Here is a 22860-nt window from a genome sequence, read left to right as displayed (position 1 = left end):
GAGAGCAACTTTTTTTTTTTTTTTTGGCCAGTCCTGGGGCTTGAACTCAGGACCTGGGCACTGTCCTTGGGCTTTCTCAAGGTTAGCCTTCTACCACTTGAACCACAGCACCACCTGCAGCCTTTTCTGTGTATGTGGTACAGAGGAAATGAACCCAGGGCTTCCTGCATGCAGGGCGGCACCCCACGAGGCCATGCTCCCAGCTCTTGAAGCATAATTTTTTTTTTTTTTTTTTTTTTTTTGCCAGTCCTGGGCTTGAGCTCAGGGCCTGAGCACTGTCCTTGGACTTTCTCAAGGCTAGAGCTCTACCACTTGAGCCTCAGCACCACTTCCAGCTTTTTTCTATGTATGTGGTACTGAGGAATCGAACCCGGGTCTTCATGCATGCTAGGCAAGCACTTTAACCACTAGGCCAAACTCCCGCCCGAAGCATAAATCTTTTAACCAGGATTGTGACTGAACATTTTTTCAGATTTTATTAAAAAAAAAAAGTAAAGTGCATCTTATTAAAAAAATATAAAACCCACATAGAGGGCTCTGGTGTCGGGCAGTGTCGGTATCCCTTACAGTGGAGATGGGTGAGGGATAGGTGACGGGACAAGAAGGTGGGGTGCAGTTAGGGTATCTGGGTGGGGAGACAGGACTGAGGAGGAAGGGGTACGGGCTATCCCAGGCTGGGATGGTGGAGGGAGGGACAGTCCCTTCAGGGTCCCTAGGGGAAGGTGTCCATATCACAAACTCCTCTAGGCTCTGGTCTGGTCCTGTGTGGCCACGGCCTGGTACAGGCCGGATAGGTCCTGGGGCTGGGCCTGGAGGCAGGCGAGGCCTCTGGGTCTCGGGTCCCTGAGGTCTGGGGTGCGAGCAGGCCCTGCTCGCCTCAGGCTGGCTGGAGTGTGCTGCCCGGGCCTGGGGCATCGGGTGACCAGGGAGGTGGAGAGGCCCAGTGGCCGGTGTGGGCTCCCACACGGCCTTGCACCGCCTGCCCACGTTGCGTGGCACGCCCACGTGGCACCCAGTGGCTGGGCAGGTGGCATTCCCCACTCGGGCTTCACATTTTTCACCGTTTAAACGAGGGCTCAGTTTCCTGAAGGAGCGGCCGCAGCTGCCTCCATTTCCCGTCCGTCGGGCAGGGCCGTGCCGCGGGACCTCCCAGTGCGGCTGGAGCTCTGGCCCCGTCCAGTGGAGAGCTCACGAGGGGTGGGGCCCCAAAGCTGGCTCACACCACCGAGTCACGGATCTCGGAGCCCAGGCGGACGCGGGGCCGGGGGCACACGGGTGACACCTCCACCAAGCTGTCCTGGATGCTCAGGGGCCTCTTCTCCGGCTCGAGGCCGCCCCGGGGCCCGGGGGTGCCGTCCCACAGGGCCTGATAGCCGCGGTGGTCCGGGGGCAGGCTGGGGGGCCCAACGCCATTGAGCGGCCGGGTCTCAGGGGGCAGCGTGGCAGGGCGGGTCTTGGGGTGCACGCTGGCGCGCTCCCCCTGCTTCAGAAAGGCTTTCATGCCGCCCCGGTGCCGGTAGAGGAAGAAGAGCACCAGGAGCACCACGGCGAGGCCGAAGAGCGCGCACATGACCAGGAACTCGGTCCAGTAGGACTTGGCGGCCCCCCAGCCCGCTGCGCCCACTGCGGGCGCGCTCACGCGCGACGTGCTCACCACCGCGGGCACCGGGCCGCCCAACCCCGCGCCCCTGTCCTCGGGCACCTCGGGGCAGTAGCTGGCCACCAGCTGTCGGACGCCCCCCTCCAGGGCCCAGCACTGGAAGGAGCCCAGCCCCGGCTCCCCGCCCACCAGCAGCAGGTCCCCCGTGGGCAGCAGGCGGCACGAGGCGCAGGCCGTGACCGGGGCCCCGTTGTGCAGCCACAGGCGAGTGGCCAGGTTGGAGAGGAGCGGGCAGGCCAGGGTGTGGACTGTGTTGGGCTGGATCTGGACCCGTTCACACAGCTGGCCTGCGGGTGGCAGAGGCAGAAGGTGGTGGAGTGAGGCTGGGGGCGGAACCTGTCCCAGCTCACTCCCCTCCCCCAGCTCAGCTCCTGCTCTGCATGGGCCACTCAGGCCCCCCCCCCCACTGCCCTGCATACAGGGGAGGGGGAGAAGGTGAGGGATCACTTTTAGGGGCACCCAGGCCCACGCCCAGCCCTCTCACCTGCTGGCCTGAAAGATCGAGGCCGGGCTGAGGAAACGTTGCACAGCTCCTTGGCGTTGGCCTCCTCGATGTCCTGGACCCAGGGCCTGGGGAACCAGTGAGAGTGAGGGTGGCTCCAGGCCCCAAGTACTGGATGGGAAGAATCCCCCACACCTCCCCACCCCCGCCAGGACACCGCTCCTAGTCAACACTGCACGCTATTGCTGCAATGAAAGTTACAAACTAGTTCCCTCCCTTCGCCACAAAATGCACAATGTGTCCTCAGATAAAGTCCAGGACGGTTGGGTCTGCCCTCATTATCTGAGCAACGCCACACAATAAGAGCTCTTTTTCTTTCTTTCTTTTTTAATTTGGCTAAAATGGGATCTTGTTTGGAGCCTGGCCTCAAACCTCCAATTCTGCCTCAGCATCCCAGTGCTGGGATTACAGGCACATACCACCACATGCTTGGCAAGAAAGTTAAATCTTTTTTTCCTCTACCTGGATGGGACGGGGGTTTGCACTCAGGGCCTCGTGTATGTTAGGCAAATACCCACAACTAAGTCCAAAGTTAAGCCCACCCCCCCTTTTTTTTTTGCCAGTCCTGGGGCCTGAACTCAGGGCCTGAGCACTGTCCTTGGGTTTTCTCAAGGCTAGAGTTCTACCACTTGCGCCACAGCACCACTTTCAGGTTTTTTTCTGTGTACATGGTACTGAGGAATGGAACTCAGGTCTTCGTGCATGCTAGGCAAGCACTCTACCACTAGGCCAAACTTAGTCCCTGAATCCCTTTTTTGCACTGGTTACTTTTGCCGAAGGGTCTTTCTTCCCGCCCAGGTGTTTGCCCAGACTGCAGCCCCTACATTTTGTTCTGTGTGGTATCTGGGACGACAAGTACACACTATGCCTCGCTTCTGCTGAGATGGAGTCCTGTGACCTTTCTGCCTGTGCTAGCCTCCCAAATAGCTCAGGATGGCAGGTATGTGCCAGGGTGCCCAGAAAGAAAGGGAATTCTCAACACTCTCATCATGGAAAACATAACCCAGCAGAAAGGCTGAGAACATATAACCGTCTCCTCCAGGGAAGCCTCCGAGGCCCGCGTCTGTACATTCCTATTTAGTTCTTTCTGAAGCAGGCAACTATATTTCTGAACTCAGTCAACTGTTTTGTAGCTGTTACTACAACCACAACACATTCACAGCCCAACTCATTCTCCCACAATGACCTCTTGGCACGGAAGGTGAACACTGACTGACTTCCCAAACTTCTGAGAGAAAGGGGAACGCAGGAGTAGGTACGCAGGGCTGAAGGCCAGCTCAAGGGGCCGAGCGCTAGCCAAGCAAGGGCAAGGCTTTGAGGTCAAACCCCAGTACCAGCAATTTTTTAGAAAAGGAATAACTACGCAGAGACAGAGAAGCTGGAGAAGCAGGGGAGGGACAGGGCCTGCGGGCACACTCACCGGGAAGCCAGCTCAGGCTGGTACAGGCTGACATGCCGGCAATGGGTGCCACTCCATGCGCAGTAGGGGTCACGGGCAAGGAGGCAGTCCTCACAGGTGGAGTAGAGGCTGCAGTTGGCCACGGGTACCTGGACTACACCTGAGTACGAGGAGGCGTACAGCAGCCCCTGCAGACAGACACAGGGCGAGCAGTGGGCAGGGCAGCAGAGGCCACCAACGGGGTCCTCCAGAACCACCCAGGGCCTGGCAAGTTCCACCAACACCCCCTTTCTGACAGCCTGGCCATGAGCCTCAATTCTGGGTGTTTTTCTGGGTGTCAGTCCCAGACCTCAGGGCCTGTGTGCTGTCCCCTTGGCTTTTACTCTCAAGGCCGATGCTCTACTCCCTGAACCACGGCTCCAGTTCTGGCTTTCTAGGGTCTTACTGGAGGTAAGCCTGTCAGAGACTACTGCTGGGGCTGGCTCTGAGCCAGGATCTTCAGACCTCAGCCCCTGACGCCCAGCTCCCTCAACTCCCCATCTTTCTGGAGGCAGGAGAGGACCGCAGTGGGGCCTGTCTGGTGCTAACGGAGGCCCCAGCATGACGCAGGGCTCTTCGAGGTCCCCTCACCCTATGGCTGTCCAGGAGCAGGTTCTGTACGGGCTCTCCAGGCGAGAAGATCTGGAGCTCCTCGATGATGTGCACGGAGGGGCCCACGCTCACGGCCTTGTGCAGCCGGCCGTCCCCTGGACAGAGCGGCACCTGGACTCAGACTCCACCGGCCCCACCTGCCGCGCCCTCCTGGGGCCTGCCCGAGGCCACACCCTACCCGCCACGCCCTCTCCCGGGGCCCGCCCGAGGCCACGCCCCCGCCTCCTACAGCCCGCCCACCGCCCCGCCCTCTCCGGGGCCCGCCCATCGCCCCGCCCTCTCCTGGGGCCTGCCCGCGGCCACGCCCCTGCCTCCTACAGCCCGCCCACCGCCCCGCCCTCTCCGGGACTGCCCACGGCCACGCCCTCTCCGGGGCCCGCCCATCACCCCGCCCTCTCCTGGGGCCTGCCCGCGGCCACGCCCCCGCCTCCTGCAGCCCGCCCACCGCCCCGCCTCCCGGAGCCCGCCCACGACCACGCCCTCTCCTGGGGCCTGCCCACCGCCACACCCCGCCCCCTGCAGTCCGCCCACCGCCCCGCCTCCCGGAGCCCGCCCACCGCCACACCCCGCCCCCTGCAGCCCGCCCACCGCCACGCCACGCCCTCGCCTGGATCCCGCCCACCGCCCCGCCCTCTCCCGGAGAGGCTCCCACCAGTGCCCAGGAAGAGGACGTCGTAGGCGCGGCGCAGGCCAGGCGCGCGGTGCACGGCCACGCGCTGGTAGCGGGCCTGCGGCTGCAGCAGCAGCATGCGGCTCCGCACCTGCCCGTCCATCAGGAAGTGGTCCTTGAGGAAGTGCAGCACCCGGTCTGGGAGCTGCAGGGAGGAGGTGATCTTCCGCTCCCGGGCACTGTCGGTGATGCACTGGAGGAGAAGCGGGTGGTGAGCCCGCGACACAGGGGCCTGCTCCCCAGGGGCCGCCGCTGCGGGGCTGGTCTGAGCACAGAACCCCTTCCCGCCTTCCTGGGTATGTGGTACTGAGGAATGGAACCCAGGCTTCATGCATGCTAAGTGAGCCACAGTCCCAGCCCCTGGATACATGATGGAGGGACGAAGCTGTGAGCCATCCTGGCTACTCAGGAGGCTGGGGACGCAGGTCGTCAGCTCGGGTGGTAAGGTCTGTGAAGCCCTTATCTCCAGTTATCCCCAGAGAACTGGAAGAAAAGCCCCCGGGAGGCTGGGAGGTTGGTTCCTCCGAGGCTGGGTAGCACTGGTGCTGGTATGGCCTGAGGCCGAGGCTCCCCTCTACCCACGGGTGAGGGGACGGGGGAGATACTCACGGCGCCAGGCCGGGGTACGGGCGCCGGGTGCGTCTCCGTGTACCACTGCTGCGTCTCCCGGTTCACCTTCTTGTAGAGGCCCTCGAAGGCCTTGCGCACTTCCTCCATGCTGAACACGCACACGGCCGACCCCCCCGAGGGCCCTCTGTGCCTGCAGGCGAGTGACCAGGTGAGGGGGGGTGCTGCCTGCTGCTGCCCTCACCCACAGCGGTGCGGGTACCCTACCACTGGGACGTGAAGACCCCGTAGAACAGGGTGTGGCGCCAGTCCCGGCCGGGCCGCAGCGTGAACACGTCCTGCAGCACGTTGAAGGGGAAGCCGTCCTCGGGCCGCGAGCACAGCAGCTGTGCCTTCAGGAAGGACGTCCAGCGCTGCTGCAGCACCCGCTCGCCACCCGAGTCGCCCTGCAACACAGATTGGGGGGGGCACTTTCAAAAGGAGAAGCACCGGCCAAGCAGCTGGCCCTGGAGGCTGGCCTGCCGGTCCAGGGCAGCGGCTGGGGCCGGCCGGCTCACCTTGCACACGCGAGCCACCCGAGACACTATGGTGTTTCCAAAGAACTCGAACTCCTGGCCAGTCTCGCTGAAGAAGAAGTAGATCTTGTCGTCGTCGCCCTCGGGGCTGTCCAGGCTCTCGGGGATGTGGGCTGAGGCCACGAAGGCAGGATCTGCGTGGACCAGCAGGGAGCGGTCAGCCGGGAGACTCAGAGGCCAGCCGGGGGGGTGAGGGTGGGGGTGGGAGATGGGGTCTCTTCCCCGAGGATGGGCGCCTGCACTGGGCTGGAAGGCTGGGGTCACCTTGCAGCCAGTTGAGGGAGCTCTCCGTCTTGGTGGGGCGAGGGCTTTGGCTCCGGGCGATGGCCGGGTCGTTGCCCTGGAAGCTGCTCACTGTGCCAGTGTACAGCTCGCCATCTGCCAAGAAAACATTCCCGTGGGAATGGCTCCCTGGCCCCTGACCGAAGCAGGAACTCAGCGCAGGGACCCCAGCACGCTGTCCCAGGCCCGGCCTCCCGCCCCGCCCCTCCACTCACCAACCACCAGGGCCGTTGACTTGAAATTGGGGTCAAAGGGACAGCGGCCCTTGCCGTCCTCCAGAAGGATGCTGCCCGCCCTGTCCCGGGCCAGGGTGAAGTTGGCCACATTCTGGAGGGGGCAGATGGGCAGCTCAGGGTGTGCAGCAAGCAAGGACCAGGCTCCTGTGCCCTGTGGAGGGCTACGTGCCCTCCCCACTTGCAGGAGCCCCCCACACCGGCCCAGTCCTTCACAGGAACAGCTCGGGCGGGGGCAGAGCACTCACGATGTAGGTGCACAGAGGGCTGAAGGCGGCTGTGCCGCAGGTGAACAGGTGGGTGTCGTTCAGAGGCAGCAGGATCTTGATGTAATTCTGACAGTCACGCTGTGGGGGGACAGCGTGTCATGCCCACGCGCGCCACCAGAGGACGCTGCCCAGCGCTCCTCACCCTGGGGCAGGACGTGCACATCTGGGAACAGCAGCCACTGCTCTGGTCCCGGTACTCACTCGCTGGCTCACTCATGCCCAGCAGGGCTTTGCTCAATGACCCGGGGGGTGGCTCAGCTTTCTGGGACCACTGCATGACCACACCAACCACACAGCGAGGGACAAACACTTGGAAAAAGCCCAGGTCCTAGGTCCCATCTCTGCTCAGACCTCCACTGGCTTCTTGAGTGTTTTGCATAAAATACAAAGGCCTCCAATTTCAAGCTGGGTACGTCTTGTTCAAACATTTCTTTTTACTTTAAGAATACCTGACCACCTTTCTAACTGACTTGACTGGCACTTTTTTTTCTTTCTTTCCTATAATTCTATCTAGTAGGGAACATATGCTAAATTAATAGGGGGTTGGGGCCCCGCTGAGGGCTCCTGCCTTATAATCCCAGCTACTCAGGAGGCTAAGAGCTGAGGGTTGGGTCTGAAGCTAGCACAGGGCCTGGAGCTTAGCCTAGTGGTAGAGTGCTGGCCTAGCATGCATGAAGCCCTGGGTTCGATTCCTCAGTACCATATACACAGAGTTCTGTGGTTCAAGTGGCAGAGTACTAGCCTTAAGCAAACAAGTGTCCAAGGACAGTGCCCAGGCCCTGAGTTCAAGCCCCACAACCAACCAAAACAAAAAAAAAAGTGGGGGGGAATGGGAACATGGTTCCTGCCAGGACCTAGGGCTCCCCCAAGGGCTGCCCTCCCCCAAAGAAAAATGTTTTTAGACATCTGAAGAATTAACCATGAGTCAAGCAGGACAGGAGTTGAACCCTGACCCCAAGGCTGGAGCTCTTTTCCCTTCCTCTTGGCCCCAGGAACAGGAGACTTCTGGGAATGGGGCTGGGGTGAGGGGGAGGGGAGGAGGAGCAGAGTCTCCAGGAGAGCTAAGGAGCCTCCATCAGGCTCCCAACATGGCTGGCCCTCTGCTCTCACCCACTGCTCATGCCAAGGCAGGGGTGGGTGGGTCACCCCGCCCCTAGCCCCCTCTGCCCATCCTGGCTCACCTTGGGGTCCTTGCCCTTGAAGCTGCACTGCTGCGTTCTCTCTGCGTCTGCGCGCCACAGCAGCTAGGGAGGAGAGGGAAGCGGTGTGCAAAGGGACCGAGGGCCGGGAGTCCCAGGGAGGGCATCCTGCTCTCCCTTCCACGCTGCCCCGCTCGCCAGCTCTGGGCCGCAGCCCTCACCTCCTGGTATGGCCCATCAGGCAGGAAACTGAGGTTGCTGTTGAGTGCAAAGAGGGCCCCCCTGGCACCCACGTACAGCGTGGCGCCATCCTGGCTCAGCAGAAGGGCCGTGTAGTTGGAGATGTCTTCTGCTTCAAATTTGAGGATCAGCCGCTCTTCCGAGCCTGGGGAAAGGACGATGCACGTCACCCAACAGGCAGAACGGTCAGCGGGGTGACAGGGGCGAAGGGTTGGGTTTCAAGGGAGAGGCAGCATTTCTGGATCTCAAACACTTCAAGAGATCAACTCAGTCCAGTACTGGTGGCCAGGATCTGAGGACTGGGATCCAAGCAGGAAGGTCCAGGAGACTCTAATCTCCAATTAACCACCCGAACTCAGCTCGAAGCGGAGCTGTGAGAACAAGAAAGCCAAGCAAAGGGAGAAGGCCTGCGTTCAAGCTCTGGCATCAACACACACACACTTTTAAGTAATAGCCAGTATTGTAAGATGTGTGATAACAAGGAAAGATACTAAGTATCTCCTGCAAAGCAAAAATGGAGATTATAAAATAGTACACACACTCATTCTTTTACCCCCAAAGAAAAATATAAACAGGAAAAACAGCAGGAAGAGATTTCCCCACAAAACACTGAGACAGGAGACTGCTGGTGTTTTTTTGTTTGTTTGTTTGTTTGTTTTTTGCCAGTCCTGGGCTTGAGCTCAGGGCCTGAGCACTGTCCTTGGACTTTCTCAAGGCTGGAGCTCTACCACTTGAGCCTCAGCACCACTTCCGGCTTTTTTTCTATGTATGTGGTACCAAGGAATCGAACCCGGGCCTTCATGCATGCTAGGCAAGCACTTTAACCACGAGGCCACACTCCAGGCCCTGCCAGTGGAGTTTTGCCTCTCATGAACATTACTGGGCGATCACGCTCGTGGGATGCAAACAATGTAAATCAAGAGAGCAGGAAATAGACACAAATGAAACGGCCACCCGGCCGCCCCACGGCTCCTGTTGATGTGTGGAGAGAAATTATTTTACAAATTGGAAACAGTTGATGAGAAGCAAAAAACAGCAGAACACAGCCTCCAGCCAAAGCCTGGCCCACCCTCACGGACCAGTGGATCTGACCAGGTAGACAACGTCGACGCGGGGTGATGCCAAGGGAGCAAAGCAGTCACAGCCAACAGGGCTGTCATGCTGGTGACTGTGTCTCCAGTGCTGGGACAGAGCCTCCGCCTGCCGCTCAGACTGTGACAACAAAAGTAAAGAAAGGAGTGGAATGCAAACGTTAAGTCAGAAACAAGACAGCATGCGTGTGTGTGTGGGGGTGGAAATCCAATGAAGACAGTTTAAATAGAAAATGCTGGTCAGAAAGCATCCACACAGTTTCTAGAGAGAGCTAAACATTGAGCGCGGAGCCTCTGGGTGGTCATCAAGACCCCTGCCCTTCCAGACTTCACTGGGACTGGTTACTTCCACTGGCCTCAAGTTCAAGTCCAACTTCTGCCTCTTAGAAAGTGGGACAAGCAACCTAAGCTCTTAAGACCTCGGTTTCTTATCTGCAAAATGGGACCACAACAGCTCCACCTGGCAGGGCTGTTAAGGAATGAGATTATATATGTAAATAATAATCTACATAATAACCTGCACTACTCCATCCGTGCTCAAAACACCGCTGTACACAATTATCCCATGCTGGCGGGGTGTCTGGCACACGGTCAATGTGAGAGTGGCTCCAAAACAAAACCCCAAAGCCCTTCAGGAAAATCCAGCTGGGCCAGAGCAGCCAGAGGGGCGGGGCGGCTGGGGGAGCCAGGTCTCCTCACCCTGGCCGGGCGGCCACTCCCACAGCATCGACATGGCCACGAGGGTCGCACCATGAGCTGCTCAAAGCAGCTCAGGACCAGCTTAGCATTGGAGCTGTGCCTGTGGATTCCAAGTGTGAGCTCAGCTGTGTTGGGAGTAGAGTGAGCGTCTAAGCTCCCAAGGGCCTGGGGTCACCAAGCAGTGATGGAGCGTCTGTGCAGATGTCTGTCCAAGGGGCCCTGCCTGAGCCTGCCTGCGTGTGTGTGTGTGTGTGTGTGTGTGTGTGTGTGTGTGCGCGCGCGCACGCACGCAAGGCGACCACAAGGCTTGCCCGTGCTTGTGTGCTCTCCACACGGAGGTGAGGAGTGAGCTGCTTCCGGGCCAGGTAAAGTCTGGGTCAGTCTATTCTATTGGTCTCTGCCGCGTCTTGGGGTCCCCTCACCCTCTAATCCTGACCTCACAGAGGTGGCCAGGCCCAGCCTGTGACAGAGTGAAACCTCCTCACCCAGAGGGCGGCCCCAGCCCTCAGCGTGAGGCTGGCACACCTGTGGCCCCAGCCCCCCCAAGTGGGGGCTCTCCGCAGGAAGTGATGTGGAGATCACTCAGTCCCTGGCCCCATGGACCCCCCTTCCCTGACTCAGCCGGAAACTCGGAGTTTACCAGGTTACGACGGGAACAGGGCTCAGCCGGGTCCCCACCCAGGCCACTCAGCTGCAGGTTGTGGCAGCGCCGTGACTCAGAGCCCCACCCCACCTTTCTCTGCTCCAGGTGCTGACCTGGCTCTCCCAACACCCACCCTCCGCAGGCCCCAGCCAGGGGGAGCCAGGAAGTCCCAGCTTCCCCGAGAGCCCAGGCCGGGGTGGAGGGGGACCCTGTCACTTCTGCACATGGAGGGGGGTCTGGGCTGGGACCTGGGGTCCACTCACAACAGCAGCAGCTCACGGGGCTGCCTGGACTACAGTGCGCAGTGAACTGGATCCAGGTCTGACGTGGACAGGCGTCCTCCAGACACGCCCTTTAAGGGCAGGAAGTGGCAGCCGCCCCCTCCCTGACCCACCGCTGCCCTCCCCAGGCCCAAGTCCACAGGGAAAGGCACCCACAGCCTGCACCGCAGCCCCGCCCTGCTCTTCTTCCCGGCCACTGCCTCACCCCAGGAGTCTTCTGGTGTGCCCTAGACCATGCAGCTGGTGCCAGCTACGGGTGCCAGCTCAGGCCCAAGCTCTGCCCACCCTCCTGCACACAGGGAGGACGAAGCTTGTTCCCGCCCAGCCTCCCCACCCCCCTCCTCTGCCACGGCAGGGCTAGGAATCAAGTCAGGCCTTGCGTGTGTGGGCTCGCGCTCTCCCGCTGAGCCCCACCCCACCCACAGGCCTCCCCTTGGCCTGAGGAAAGCGGGGCCGCTGGGTACAGGCAGCCCCAAGTGCTGACCACAAAGCCAGGAGACACGCTGCCGTGAAAAGTGCTCACTTCTTCTGATGACCTGCCGAGAACACTCGGCACCCACACCAGCTCCCACTGACAGTGTCCTTTCCCCCGCCCTGCCTGTCACCCGGTCCCCACCTCCATGCCCCGGCAGCTGGCTGCCCACTTCTGGAAGCGCTACCCCACTCCGGGAAACCTGGAGATTTTTGTTTTTTCTTTTTCTTTTTGGCCAGTCCTGGGGTTTGACCTCAGGGCCTGGTCACTGTCCCTGAGCTTCTGCTCAAGGCTAGCACTCTAGCACTCTACCACTGGAGCCACAGGGCTACTTCTGGCTCTTTCTGCATATGTGGTACTGAGGAATCGAACCCAAGGCTTCACATATGCTAGGCAAGCACTCTACCACTGAGCCACATTCCCAGACCCCTGGAGATTTGATTTTATTTTCTTTCTTTTCTTTTCTTTCTTTCTTTCTTTCTTTTTTTGACCAGTCCTGGGCTTGAGCTCAGGGCCTGAGCACTGTCCTTGGACTTTCTCAAGGCTAGAACTCTACTACTTGAGCCTCAGCACCACTTCCGGATTTTTTCTACGTATGTGGTACCGGGGAATCGAACCCCGGTCTTTGTGCATGGTAGGCAAGCACTCTACCACTAGGCCACAGTCCCAGCCCGAGATTTTCTAAAATATATAAAATCTCTTAAGTTTTAAATATCAGCCACTAATTTAAAATTTAGGAAATTTTAAAACCACCAGAAAGCCAAATAAAATCCAGCCTGGCTCTGAACCACCACCTCTCAGCTTGCAAACCTCTGGACCATGTGCCCAGCACGGGGCCAGGCAGGCTGCAGGCTCGGAGGCCATGTCCTCAGGCCCCGGGCTGGTCCAGGAGTGGCCTCGACAGATTTCTTCGCCAGGTGGAATTGCATAACTACTCCATGACCGAGGGGTGAAGCTGGGCCGTTTTGGACAGTGGAGAGGCGGGCGCTGCGTGTTCTGAAAAGAATGTGGTTCTGACCCGCGTGACCTCGGCCCCCACTCTGCCCTGTCTCTCTCTAGCTCACGCTCCTGACTGAATAGATCAGCTTCTTGGCGCTTCGGCACCGTCCTCTCCACGATTAAACACCTCCACTCCCAAAAGCCCATCTGGCGGAGTGGCCTTGGCTCTGGGGGCAGAGAGGCCAAAGAGGAGTTCAGTGGCCGCCTGGGCCTCTCCCTGAGAACAGGCAGGATTCCCAGGATGCACCAGGGCAAGGCTCTTGCCCTCCACGACCCCAGCCCATCCACAAGACACAACAGACAGCCTGGTGCCCAGGGCAGCCTGCCCAGGACCTTCCAGGCTCCAACGGACGCACTGTGCCAAGGATGGTCACCCAACAGTGGTGGCTAAAGAGCAAGAGCAGGGAGGCCCTGAAGAATGGGCTGGAGCAGGGCCTAAGCAGTACCCTGGCCCATGGCACGCCATGCCCCACACAGGGGGTGAATGTGCCCAGTACATGCAGAGATGCCCCGTGTTGTCCAAGAGTTATGTAGGGGGCGGGGGGGAGGTGGGGGGTCCAGCCCTATATGTGGAGTGGTTCGGAGGGCAAAGGACGGCTTTGAAAGGGCAGAGGCAGATGCATCTGAACTCTGAGCATGCCTTCCTAGCAAGTACAAGGTCTTGAGTTCAAATCCTAATACAGCCAAAGGGGACACAGGAAACTGAGAACACCTCCTCTCCCCAGGACACCCCCCAGCCCTCAGCGCCCATTTGCCTCCTCCCCAGGGAAGCAGGGGGGGAAAAGGGGACAACGACCCCCACAGAATGTGTGGTCCCCATGGCATGTGCGGCCAGAGCCCTGGCAGCTAGACCAGGGACGCAGCACGTGCCAGGCAGGGTGCCAGGGACTTTACATCTGTTATTTCGTGTAATCCTCTGGGAAGCTGGCCGATGGGGCCTGCCACGGCTCCAGTCTGGCCACAGCATGGAAAAGACAGGCTCGTGAGACCAGGACTCGAACTCAGTGCCTGATGCTTTCGCTCACTGACCAGCCAGCTCTTAGCATCCACAGCTGGAGTTCTAAATTTCCCCAACTCAGCCACATGAGGATGGGCTGCAGCCCCACCAAGAGCCAGGCGGGAGGAGATGACACAGCAGCCAGCACCCAGGGCCAGTCAGGGTGGCCGTGACCTGGAGGCCAGCTCCAGCTCCTGAGGACCTACTCTCTGACAACTATTATTATTGTTGTTTCCTGGGACGGTCCTGTGACTTTAACTCAGGTCCCAGGCACCGGCTCTTAGCTTTTTTTTTTTTTTTTTTTTTGCCAGTCCAGGGCTTGAGCTCAGGGCCTGAGCACTGTCCTTGGACTTTCTCAAGGCTAGAGCTCTACCACTTGAGCCTCAGCACCACTTCTGGCTTTTTGATATGTATGTGGTACCGAGGAATCGAACCCGGGTCTTCGTGCATGCTAGGCAAGCACTCAACCACTAGGCCAAACTCCCGGCCCCTCTTAGCTTTTTCATGCATGGCTTGAGACACAGGCTTTCCTGCCCAAGCTGGGTCAACAAGATCTTCAGATCTCAGTCTCCCTTACAGGAGGGAACAACTCCCCTTTTGTTACCCACACCAGGGGCCCCCCAAGAGAACTTTGGTGGGCCCAAGCAGCACATTTATTTCCTTTCTCCCCATGTGGTAGAGGGGCAGGGGGTGGGCAGGGGGGAGGGGGGCACTGGGCCCCACAGTCCATACCATTCCTGACCTCACACACGGCTTTGAGTGCAGAGACCCCTAGTCCCTCACTGTCCCCTGAAATGCCCCGGACGACGCCCCGCCCTTGCTCCTGCGCTGCTCACAGGAGCATGTGGTGTCCAGGAGGGACCCCAGAGGTAGTACAAGCTGGACTTTCCACTGTGAGGACTTCTTCTTTTGTCGGTTGTAGGGCTTGAACTCTGGGCCAGGGCACTGTCCCGGAGCTCTTTGGCTCAAGGCTTACAGCCCTACCCCTGGAGCCTCAGCCCCACTTCTGGTTAACTGGAGATAAGATTCTCATGTTCTTTTTTTTTTGCCAGTCCTGGGCTTGAGCTCAGGGCCTGAACACTGTCCTTGGACTTTTCTCAAGGCTAGAGCTCTACCACTTGAGCCTCAGCACCACTTTTGGTTTTTTTCTATGTATGTGGTACTGAGGAATCGAACCCGGGTCTTCGTGCATGCTAGGCAAGCACTCTACCACTAGGCCACACTCCCGGCCCTAAGTTTCGTGTCCTTTAGGGCCAGAGCTGGCTTTGAACTGTGATCTCAGCCTCCTGAGTTGCCAGGATGACAGGCATGAGCCATTGGATGTCGCAGGGCTTTTAAGCTGGACAGAGTGACTGCTGCTGAGCATGTGTGCCCATGTAGAACACAACAGGAGGTGGGTGCCCAGGGCCTGGTGGAAACTGGGGCATGGTGGCGCATGGTGGCCCATGGTGGCCACGCACTCCCAAGTCCAGTGTCTGGGTGCCAGAGCCATGAGCCACTTACTCCAGGGCCTTGGAACAAGAAAAAGGAGTCCCTCTGGGGCTGGGAATGTGGCCTAGTGTAGAGGGCTGGCTAGCATGCAGGAAGCCCCGGTTCCATTCCTCAGGACCACATGCACAGAAGAGACCAGAAGTGACACTGCGGCTCAAGTGGTAGAGTGCTAGCCTTGAGCACAAAGAAGCATAGGGACAAAGCCTAGGCCCTGAGTTCAAGTCCCAGGACAGACAAAAAAAGGGGGGGTGTCCCTCTGGGCAGACCCACCCACAGAACACAGTGGGAGGGCTCTGTCTCCAGGACCCACAGCCAAGGATGGAGTGGGTATCTCAGGTAGGCCTGTGCGGATGTGGGTCACACATGGCCCCACTGCATTCTGCTCCTGTTCACATGAGCTCGCAGGAACAGGTCCCGGGGTGCTGCGGTTTCAGCCGCCCTTGCCCCCCCACCCGTTCTGCCCGTCCTGCACCCTAAGAGAAGTCCTGCCCAGGTCCACAGTGGAACATGAGGCCCATTGCGTTTGGGATGGCTCTGTCCACTGGCCCAGCCTCCCTGGATCTAAGCAGCATCTGCAGGAACAGTGTCCCCTCCCTCCCTCCGGTCACCCAGAGGTGAAGGGCCTGAGCCTGGATAGTCATGGCGGCGGGGGCAGCAGGACGCCTGTTCTTCCTCACTTCACCCGTGGGACACCCCAGCTCTCTGCAGGGATGGGCCCAGCAGCGCCCGCCTCACCTATAGGGCAGCTTCTGCCCTAAGCTCTATCTACCCGGGGCCTCTCCAGCTATCAGCAGGCACAGTGGTATCCATCTCACACACGGTGCACGAAGTGGCTGCGGCAGGATTTGAACTCGGGTCATCCGTCAGGTTTCACATAGGGGTTCACACAGGGTGACTGCCTGAATCTGGAGAACGGAGGCCGCTCTTGGTGGAGGAGCCGCGGGCGGGGCGGCCTGGCAGGGGCCGGCGCCCTGCACCGGCTGTGTGTGGTGGAGATCCAGAGCTCCGCAGCCGTCCAGGCGCCCCGTGGCTACGCTCCAGGTTTTCAGGTAGGAAACCGGGGTGCAGGGAGCAACGCGCTCCAGCCCGGGTTCCCGGGAGCCCGGAGGAGCCCGCGAGACACCACCCAAGGGGGGCGGAGCGGGGTCGCCCCCGGGGTTTCACGGAGGTCGGCGCCCGCGGACCCCCGGCAGACTCGCTGGGGGACGCGGAGGGGAGGATCGGCGCGCCTCGAACCGCCCCGGGCCACGGCGGCGGCGAGCCGGGCCCCCAGAGCAGTGCGGACAGCGCTGACAGCGGCGGGCGCGCCCCCCGCTCCTCCCGCCCCGCCCCGGCCCCTGCCAGCCCCCGCCAGCCCCGGCGCGCTCGCCCCCCGCCAGCCCCCGCCAGCCCCCGGCCCCCGCCGGCCCCGGCGCGCTCGCCCCCCGCCCGCCCCCGACCCGCCCCCGGTCCCCGCCAGCCTCGGCGCGCTCGCCCCCCGCCCGCCCCGGCGCGCTCCGGGCTCCTGGAGGCGCCGAAGGCCCCGGGCGCGCAGGCCGCAGCCCCCACCCAGGGGCAGGAGGGAGGAGGGCGGGCCGCGGCCCCCCTTCCCGGCCCCTCCTTTGTCCCCGCACTCACCCAGCGGCAGGCTGACCCGGGGGCTGAGCGCCCGCGCCGCGGGCAGCAGCAGCGGCAGCAGCAGCAGCGGCAGCGGCAGCGGCAGTGCGGGCGGCAGCGCGCCCCGCGCCCGGACCATGGCGGCCCCGATCGGCGGCCGCCGGCGCTGGGGTCCTGGGTCCGGGGTCGGCGAGGGGCCGGGGCGGCGCCTGGGTCGGGGTCCGGGGTCGGCGGGGTCCGGGGTCGCGGAGCTCGGTCTCGGCGTCCGGCGATCAGCTCAGGTTGCTCGACTCGAACCGCGGGCGGCGGCCCCGCCCCCGTGCGAGCCGCTCCGCCTCCGCCTCCGCCCTGCGGTGGGAGGGGAGGAGGGGGAGGGGAGGAGAGGAGCAGGGGTGGGGTGAGCGTCACGTGGGCCTGCGCCGCCCCGCCCCGCCCGGGGTCCCAGCTTCCGCCGCACCGCCCGAGCCACCGGGCCTCGCCGGCCTGCGGCGATCCCCGGCTCCCGGGACCCCAACACCCGGGACCCCCACCGCCGGGGGACCCCCTCCTGCACCCCCACCCCCGGGCTCCCCCCTCCTCCTCCTCCTCCTGGACCCCCACCCCCGGGCTCCCCCCTCCTCCTCCGGGACCCCCACCCCCGGGCTCCCCTCTCCTCCTCCTCCTGGACCCCCACCCCCGGGCTCCCCCCTCCTCCTCCTCCTGGACCCCCACCCCCGGCTCCCCCCTCCTCCTCCTCCTGGACCCCCACCCCCGGGCTCCCCCCTCCTCCTCCGGGACCCCCACCCCCGGGCTCCCCCCTCCTCCTCCTCCTGGACCCCCACCCCCGGGCTCCCCCCTCCTCCTCCTCCTGGACCCCCACCCCCGGGCTCCCCCCTCCTCCTCCTCCTGGACCCCCACCCCCGGGCTCCCCCCTCCTCCTCCTCCTGGACCCCCACCCCCGGGGCTCCCCCCTCCTCCTCCTGGACCCTCCTCCACCTGGTGCAGGCCTGGTCCTGTGTCACAGAAAGGACTCTGGGCTTCCAGTCCACTCCAGCTTTTTCCGCGTGGACACCGAGTGCAACCACGGCTATGGTAAATAAAATAAAACAAAATAAAATAAAGGGACCGGGAGCCCAGCCCAGTGGTGGAGGGCTCGCCTAGCATGCGTGAAGCCTTGGGCTCCATTCCCTGGAACCACATACACAGAAGAAGCTGGAGGGGGTGCTGTGGCTCAAGTGGCAGAGCTAGAGCTCCAGCCTTGAGAAAAAAAAGTGTCCAGGGACAGTGCTCAGGCCCTGAGTTCAAGCCCCAGGACGGACTGGCAAAATAAATAAATAAATGAATAACTATAATAATACTAAAGTCGCATTCCATGGCAAGAGCAACTATATCTCCCAGAATTTGTGACAACTGCAACCCGGCCCCTCTTCACCCCCTCAGCCAAAATCTGCCACCAGGGCCCCATCCCTCAGCTCTCCCTTGCCCTCGCCCGCAGCTGTGGGCACAGAGGAGCTCAGGCTGGCAGCCCTGGACCCCGAACTCCACAGGCAGAGTGGGGAGCACTAACACGGGCTGCTTCCACCCTTGCTCAGGTCTGGTGCCTCACGTGGGACCTCTGCTCCAGCCTGAGCTCCCAAAGGCTTCCCACATCTACCTGGCGTAGGACAGCAATACCAAACCCACACTAAGTTCCTCCTCTTCTCCCCCTGGCTGCCCCCCAAACTACTAAGGTTCTGCCCCAAAGGACCGACTTCCACGTGGCCCGCCTTCCACGTGGCATCTGATGGTAATTCCATCCTGAAGCTGCTCAAGCTGAACTTTTCCTGGAGGTTAACACCCTCCACACTCCTGTCCAGCAAGCTAGCAAGTCCACAATCAGACCACTCTGCAACTGCCTGGACCCCAATCTCCTGCTGGGACCCCAACCCCATGGTCTCAAGGAGTTAATGCAGAGCTCTCCTGAGGGGTCACCCTGCTTCCTCTTTGTGCTCTCCTACAACCCTTTCTTAACACAAGAGTCTTTAAAAGCCAAGGTCAGTGGCAGGCGCCCATCACTCACCCCTACAGCCCCAGCTACTCAGGAGGCTGAACTCTGAGGATCGTGGTTCAAAGACAACCAGAGAAGGAAAGTCCATAAGATTCTTTTCTCCAATTAAAGCATCAAAAAAACCAGAAGTATACTTATGGCTCATGCAGTAGGGCACTAACCTTGAGTAAAAGAAGCTTAGGCACAACACACAAGCATCCAGTTCAAGCCTCAAGACTGGCACAAAAAAATACAATAATAGTAGTAATAGTATTCAAGGCCCATGACCAACCAAAAAATAATAATATTATTATTAAATAATAAACAAGTGCCTGATACCAGTGCTCATACCTGTAATCATAGCTACTTAGGAGTCTGGGATCTGGAGATTGATATTTAAAGACAGGCAGGAAAATCTATGAAACTCTCATCTCCAATTAATTACCCCCCCCCAAAAAAAAGCTGGAAGTAGCACTGTAGCTTAAAAGGAAGCCCTGAGTTCAAGCCCCCAGACTGGCCAAAAAAAAAAGTAACCAACATTCCTTGGAGAATGAGAAGGAAAGCACAAAGTAATCTTGACGTAAGAGGAAAAGGAGAATGTTCCCAGAAATTACTGGGCTGGGAGGGAAGATGTGATCCGAAACCAACGGGTGGGCTGGCCTGAAGACCTCGTCACCCTCCAGTGGCATCGTGAAGTGGTACCTTCCTCCAGTGAGTCAAAATGAAAACGCAGCCCATTAGCGCTCAGGGAGAGGCAGAGAGGCAAAGGGATTTTCCTCTACAGGAAATTGGTGCTGATAAATGTAGAAAAGATGAGAAAAATCAAGATTGAAGCCAGGATCCTAAGAGAGGTGAAACCAGGGAGTGGCAGGCAGGCGGTGGGCGCCCTGGAAGGGCTCAGAGTTTGTCCCACTCAGGCTGGGTAAGGCTCTAAAGGAGAGATCGGGGGCTGGTACGGTAAGCCAGTGCAGTAGCAGGAGTTGGTGCTACCCTGCTGCCCCCTGAAGCCAGGCCACCACCCAATAGCCTCTGCCATCTATATAAGAGCACCCCAGAAAACCACACTGGATGTGCGAGAGAGGCACTGGGTGGAAGGAAAGCGTGATGGGGGCTGAGGGGCGGGGCTTAGTGCCTCCAGAGAAATCTTGAGTTCAACCCTCAGGGCTGCAAAACAAAGCAACCATCTTGGTTTGGGGAAATGTCAACTCACACCCGGAGTCCTAGCTACTCAGGAGGCTGAGATCTGAGGACTGCAGTTCCAAACTAGCCTGAGCAGAAATTTTAAAGAGATTCTTTATTTTCAATTAACCAGGAAAAAAAAAAAACCCTAGAAGTGGACCTTGTGGCTCAAGTGGTAGAGAACCAAAGCTTTGAACCAAAAAAGCTAAAGGACAGTGCCAAGGCCCTGAGTTCAAGCTCCAGCACTGGCACAACAACGAAGTTATTCATTAGCCATGCCTCCATGGAGTCTGTCCTGTTGCAGGCCTTCAGCCTCTGACCCCGCCCCCAGGGGAGCCTGGCTTTGGCTCAGCAGTTCTGCTCTGGTGGGGGAGGGGCCTCCTGCAGCCAGAGTGCAGAGGTGGCCCAGGGGCTCTAGGGCAGCACAGGGCTGGCCCACCAAGCCTCACAGACATGTGCTGGCCCAGCTCCCAGGTGCTGGCCCTCTGCCACCATCCCCTTGTAGCCCCGAGCCCTCCGAGTTTACCAACCTGCAACCAGCCAGGCCCAGGGGTGGCCCAGCTCAGCTGCAGCCCTGACACAGGTAGAGGAGGAGGCCACACTCCGACACACCCAGTGTGTGCCTTTAAATCAGCCAATCGCTGCCAGGTCCTGGGGGCTGGGTGTTTCCTTGGGGCATCCACCCAGCACTAGTGTTGCCTTCTGATCTCTGGCAGCTGGCAGCCAGGGCCTGGCAAGGCGAGTAACAAGTCAATAAGCAGCTTCATCTCCATTCCCCTAGCTTTGTCATTTGGTCATTGTTTTCCCTGTCTTGAAGTCTGGGGCACAGTGGTTCTTCTGGAGAAACAAGAGTTCAGCACTGGCAGAGCACTGCTGGCCACGCCTGTCACCCTGACTACTCAGGATGCTGGGACCTGAGGATCGTGGGTTCAAAGCCAGCCCCGGGAAGGAAAGTCCATGATACTAGCCACCAAAAAGCCAAAGTGGAGCTGTGACTCAAGTGGTTGAGCACTAGCCTTGAGCAAAAAACGTTTCAGGGGCAGCACCCAGGCCTCTCCGCTCAGGCTTCTCACTGCTGGTGGAAAGAAAATCAATGAACAAAAAGCAAAGGAACGCAGGCCACACAGGCCCTGGGCTTTGTGGGGGGACTTCAGGGGGTGGCAGGACCTGTGAGGCCAGCAGCAGGGACGGCTCTCTGCAGGTCCCTCCCGCGCCCCCTCCAGGTGCTCACCACCACTGAGGACACCGGAGTGGCTCCCAGCAGGCCCTTCCCTGGGGTACAGCCTGGTGCTGAAGCTGCAGCTCCACAGCTGGCCCCACCCGGGGAGCACCCTCTGCAGCTGCCACCCTGGACTGCAATGACTGTGACAACGCCCCCACTGGGGCCTGTTGGGGCCTGAGCCAGCCGCTCCCCCCACAGGAGGGCTCCCCGCCCACGGGGCGGCAGCAGGGCTCAACCTGTCCCTGCCCAGGCAGGCGGAACACAACATCCACGCCGTCACTGCCCCGAGTCCAGGAGGTGTCCTCTGTGCCCACGGGCAGGTCACCAGGGGACTTAAAGAGCCCGGGAGCCGCAGTGCCTGGTGCATGCTCACCAGTGACACCTTCCCGCAAGCACGTCGAGGCTCCAGGATGTTTCCCAGCCTCTTCTTGACAGGCATCTCAGCTTCTACAGGTGTCCCCTCTTCACTTGCCACCCATATTCATTTTCTCCCCCCCCCCCTCTCCTGGTGTGCCAATTCGGGGCTTGAACTCACAGCCGGGACACTGTCCCTGAGCTTTAGTGCTCAAGGCTTTTGGTGGTTTAGTGGAGATAAGCGTTTCACAGACTTTCCTGCCTGGGCTGGCTTCGAACCACGATCCTGGTCCTCAGAACTCAGCCTCCCGGGTAGTTTAGATGACAGGGGTGAGCCACTGGTGCCTGGCTCTTTGGCTCCTTCCCCTTTAAAACCACTCTGCCCGGCCTAGCCTGAGCCATTGACCTCTGGAGGCCAGAGTCCTGCCTCCACCCAGGAGCCTCCACCCAGAGGCCCAAAGCTCTCTCCTCAACCCCTCCCTGTCTGGTAAAGAGCAGCTCTCGGAACCCCAAGTGTCTGTCCCTTCACGTGGCCCGGTGGCTGCAGACCGCTCTCACTGTTGCCTGTGTCACTGAGCCCAGGCCCAGAAAAAGCCAGAGTTGGCACTGTGGTCCAGATGGTAGAGCTCTAGCCTTGAGCAAACAAGCTCAAGGACAGTGCCTGAGCTTTGAGTTCAAGCCCCAGGATGGACAGAAACAAAGCAAGGCAGGAGTGAGGCCAGCTTCACAGATCCCCTCATCCTGACTCCCATAACGCCCCTCATCAGGGTCATGGCAGGAGCAAGGGGATCCCCCAACCCCACGGGGATCAGGAGCCCCAGTGACAGCCCGTTTCTGAAGGAACAGAATCGGAGCTCTCCTCTGATTGCCACAGGTCCTGGTAAGTGCCCTCCTCCTGCTTCAGACTTGCTCTGGAAAGAGAGCATCCAAAATTCACCTTTATTGGATCAGAAGAAAGCGTACCCCTCCTGGAGGAGGTGCGCATCCACGCAGCTCAGAGGCCATCAGCACACGTGCTATTTTTCTTAGCATTTTCATGAGCTCCAGGCTGGCCTTTTGGGTTTCAGCATGGATTTAATCTCCTGACAGAGAGAGGGAGGGCCCCGCTCCACAGGTGACACAGAGAGGGCCAGGGCCTGGCTGAGGCCACAGAGCCACTCCAGGACTTGACCCAGAGCCCAGATCCATGCACTCCAGGACTTAAAGGGACACTCGCACACATGATCAGAATTTCAACCGGGTGTCACCTCAACTTCCAGCCATCTCCTCTTCTGGTCTTGCCAGCAGCTGTCGGCCCTTCCTCTTCCTCTTCCCTTCCTCCCTCTCCTCCTGCTTTCCTCCCTCCTGTCTACTTCCTTCTCCCTCTTTCTTCCCTCCATTCAGCCCTGTCTCCCTGAATTTTGGTCTTCTTTATTTTTGTGTGCTGGTACCAGGGCTGAGTTCATAGCCCCATGCTCTTGATTCGCTTTTTTGCTCAAGGCTGGCATTCTACCACGTGAGACGTACAACTCCACTTCCAGCTTTTTGCTTGTTCACTGGAGATAAGAACCAGACCCTTGGCTCTGGGCCTTATGAGTAGCTGGGATTACAGGTGTGCCTAATGTGGCACTAGTTTTGCAGCTGTGGATGGAGTCCAGGGCTCTA

The 22860-nt window shown here is 60.0% G+C and overlaps 1 protein-coding gene across 1 annotated transcript; it reads right to left on the bottom strand.

Annotated features, from left to right (window-relative positions):
• Positions 1-651: 651 nt before the first annotated feature.
• Sema4b (semaphorin 4B) lies at positions 652-16801 on the bottom strand. Its single transcript, XM_090321388.1, has 14 exons — positions 16478-16801; positions 8169-8332; positions 7990-8052; positions 6788-6886; positions 6522-6633; positions 6289-6402; positions 6007-6158; positions 5717-5895; positions 5492-5642; positions 4865-5075; positions 4192-4307; positions 3583-3749; positions 2145-2230; positions 652-1947 (listed from the first exon to the last, which is right to left on the bottom strand). Exons 1-14 carry the CDS (start codon positions 16593-16595, stop codon positions 1217-1219), a joined length of 2463 nt encoding a protein of 820 aa, XP_090177514.1. The 5' UTR covers positions 16596-16801; the 3' UTR covers positions 652-1216.
• Positions 16802-22860: the final 6059 nt, after the last annotated feature.

The sequence above is a fragment of the Megascapheus bottae genome, chromosome 30 (genome assembly GCF_031878675.1).
Source record: "Megascapheus bottae isolate mThoBot1 chromosome 30, mThoBot2.hap1, whole genome shotgun sequence".
NCBI lineage: Eukaryota > Metazoa > Chordata > Mammalia > Rodentia > Geomyidae > Megascapheus > Megascapheus bottae.
This window is presented reverse-complemented; position numbering and strand designations above follow the sequence as displayed.

Excerpts from the sequence above, each read along its gene's own strand:
- Sema4b (XM_090321388.1), bottom strand. The coding sequence starts at position 16,595 with ATGGTCCGGGCGCGGGGCGCGCTGCCGCCCGCACTGCCGCTGCCGCTG. Across the intron at positions 6,634-6,787 it reads GCCCTCTGTGCACCTACATC|AATGTGGCCAACTTCACCCT; the intron begins GTGAGTGCTCTG and ends TGCCCCCTCCAG. Across the intron at positions 3,750-4,191 it reads TGCTCCTGGACAGCCATAGG|GGGCTGCTGTACGCCTCCTC; the intron begins GTGAGGGGACCT and ends GTCTGTCTGCAG.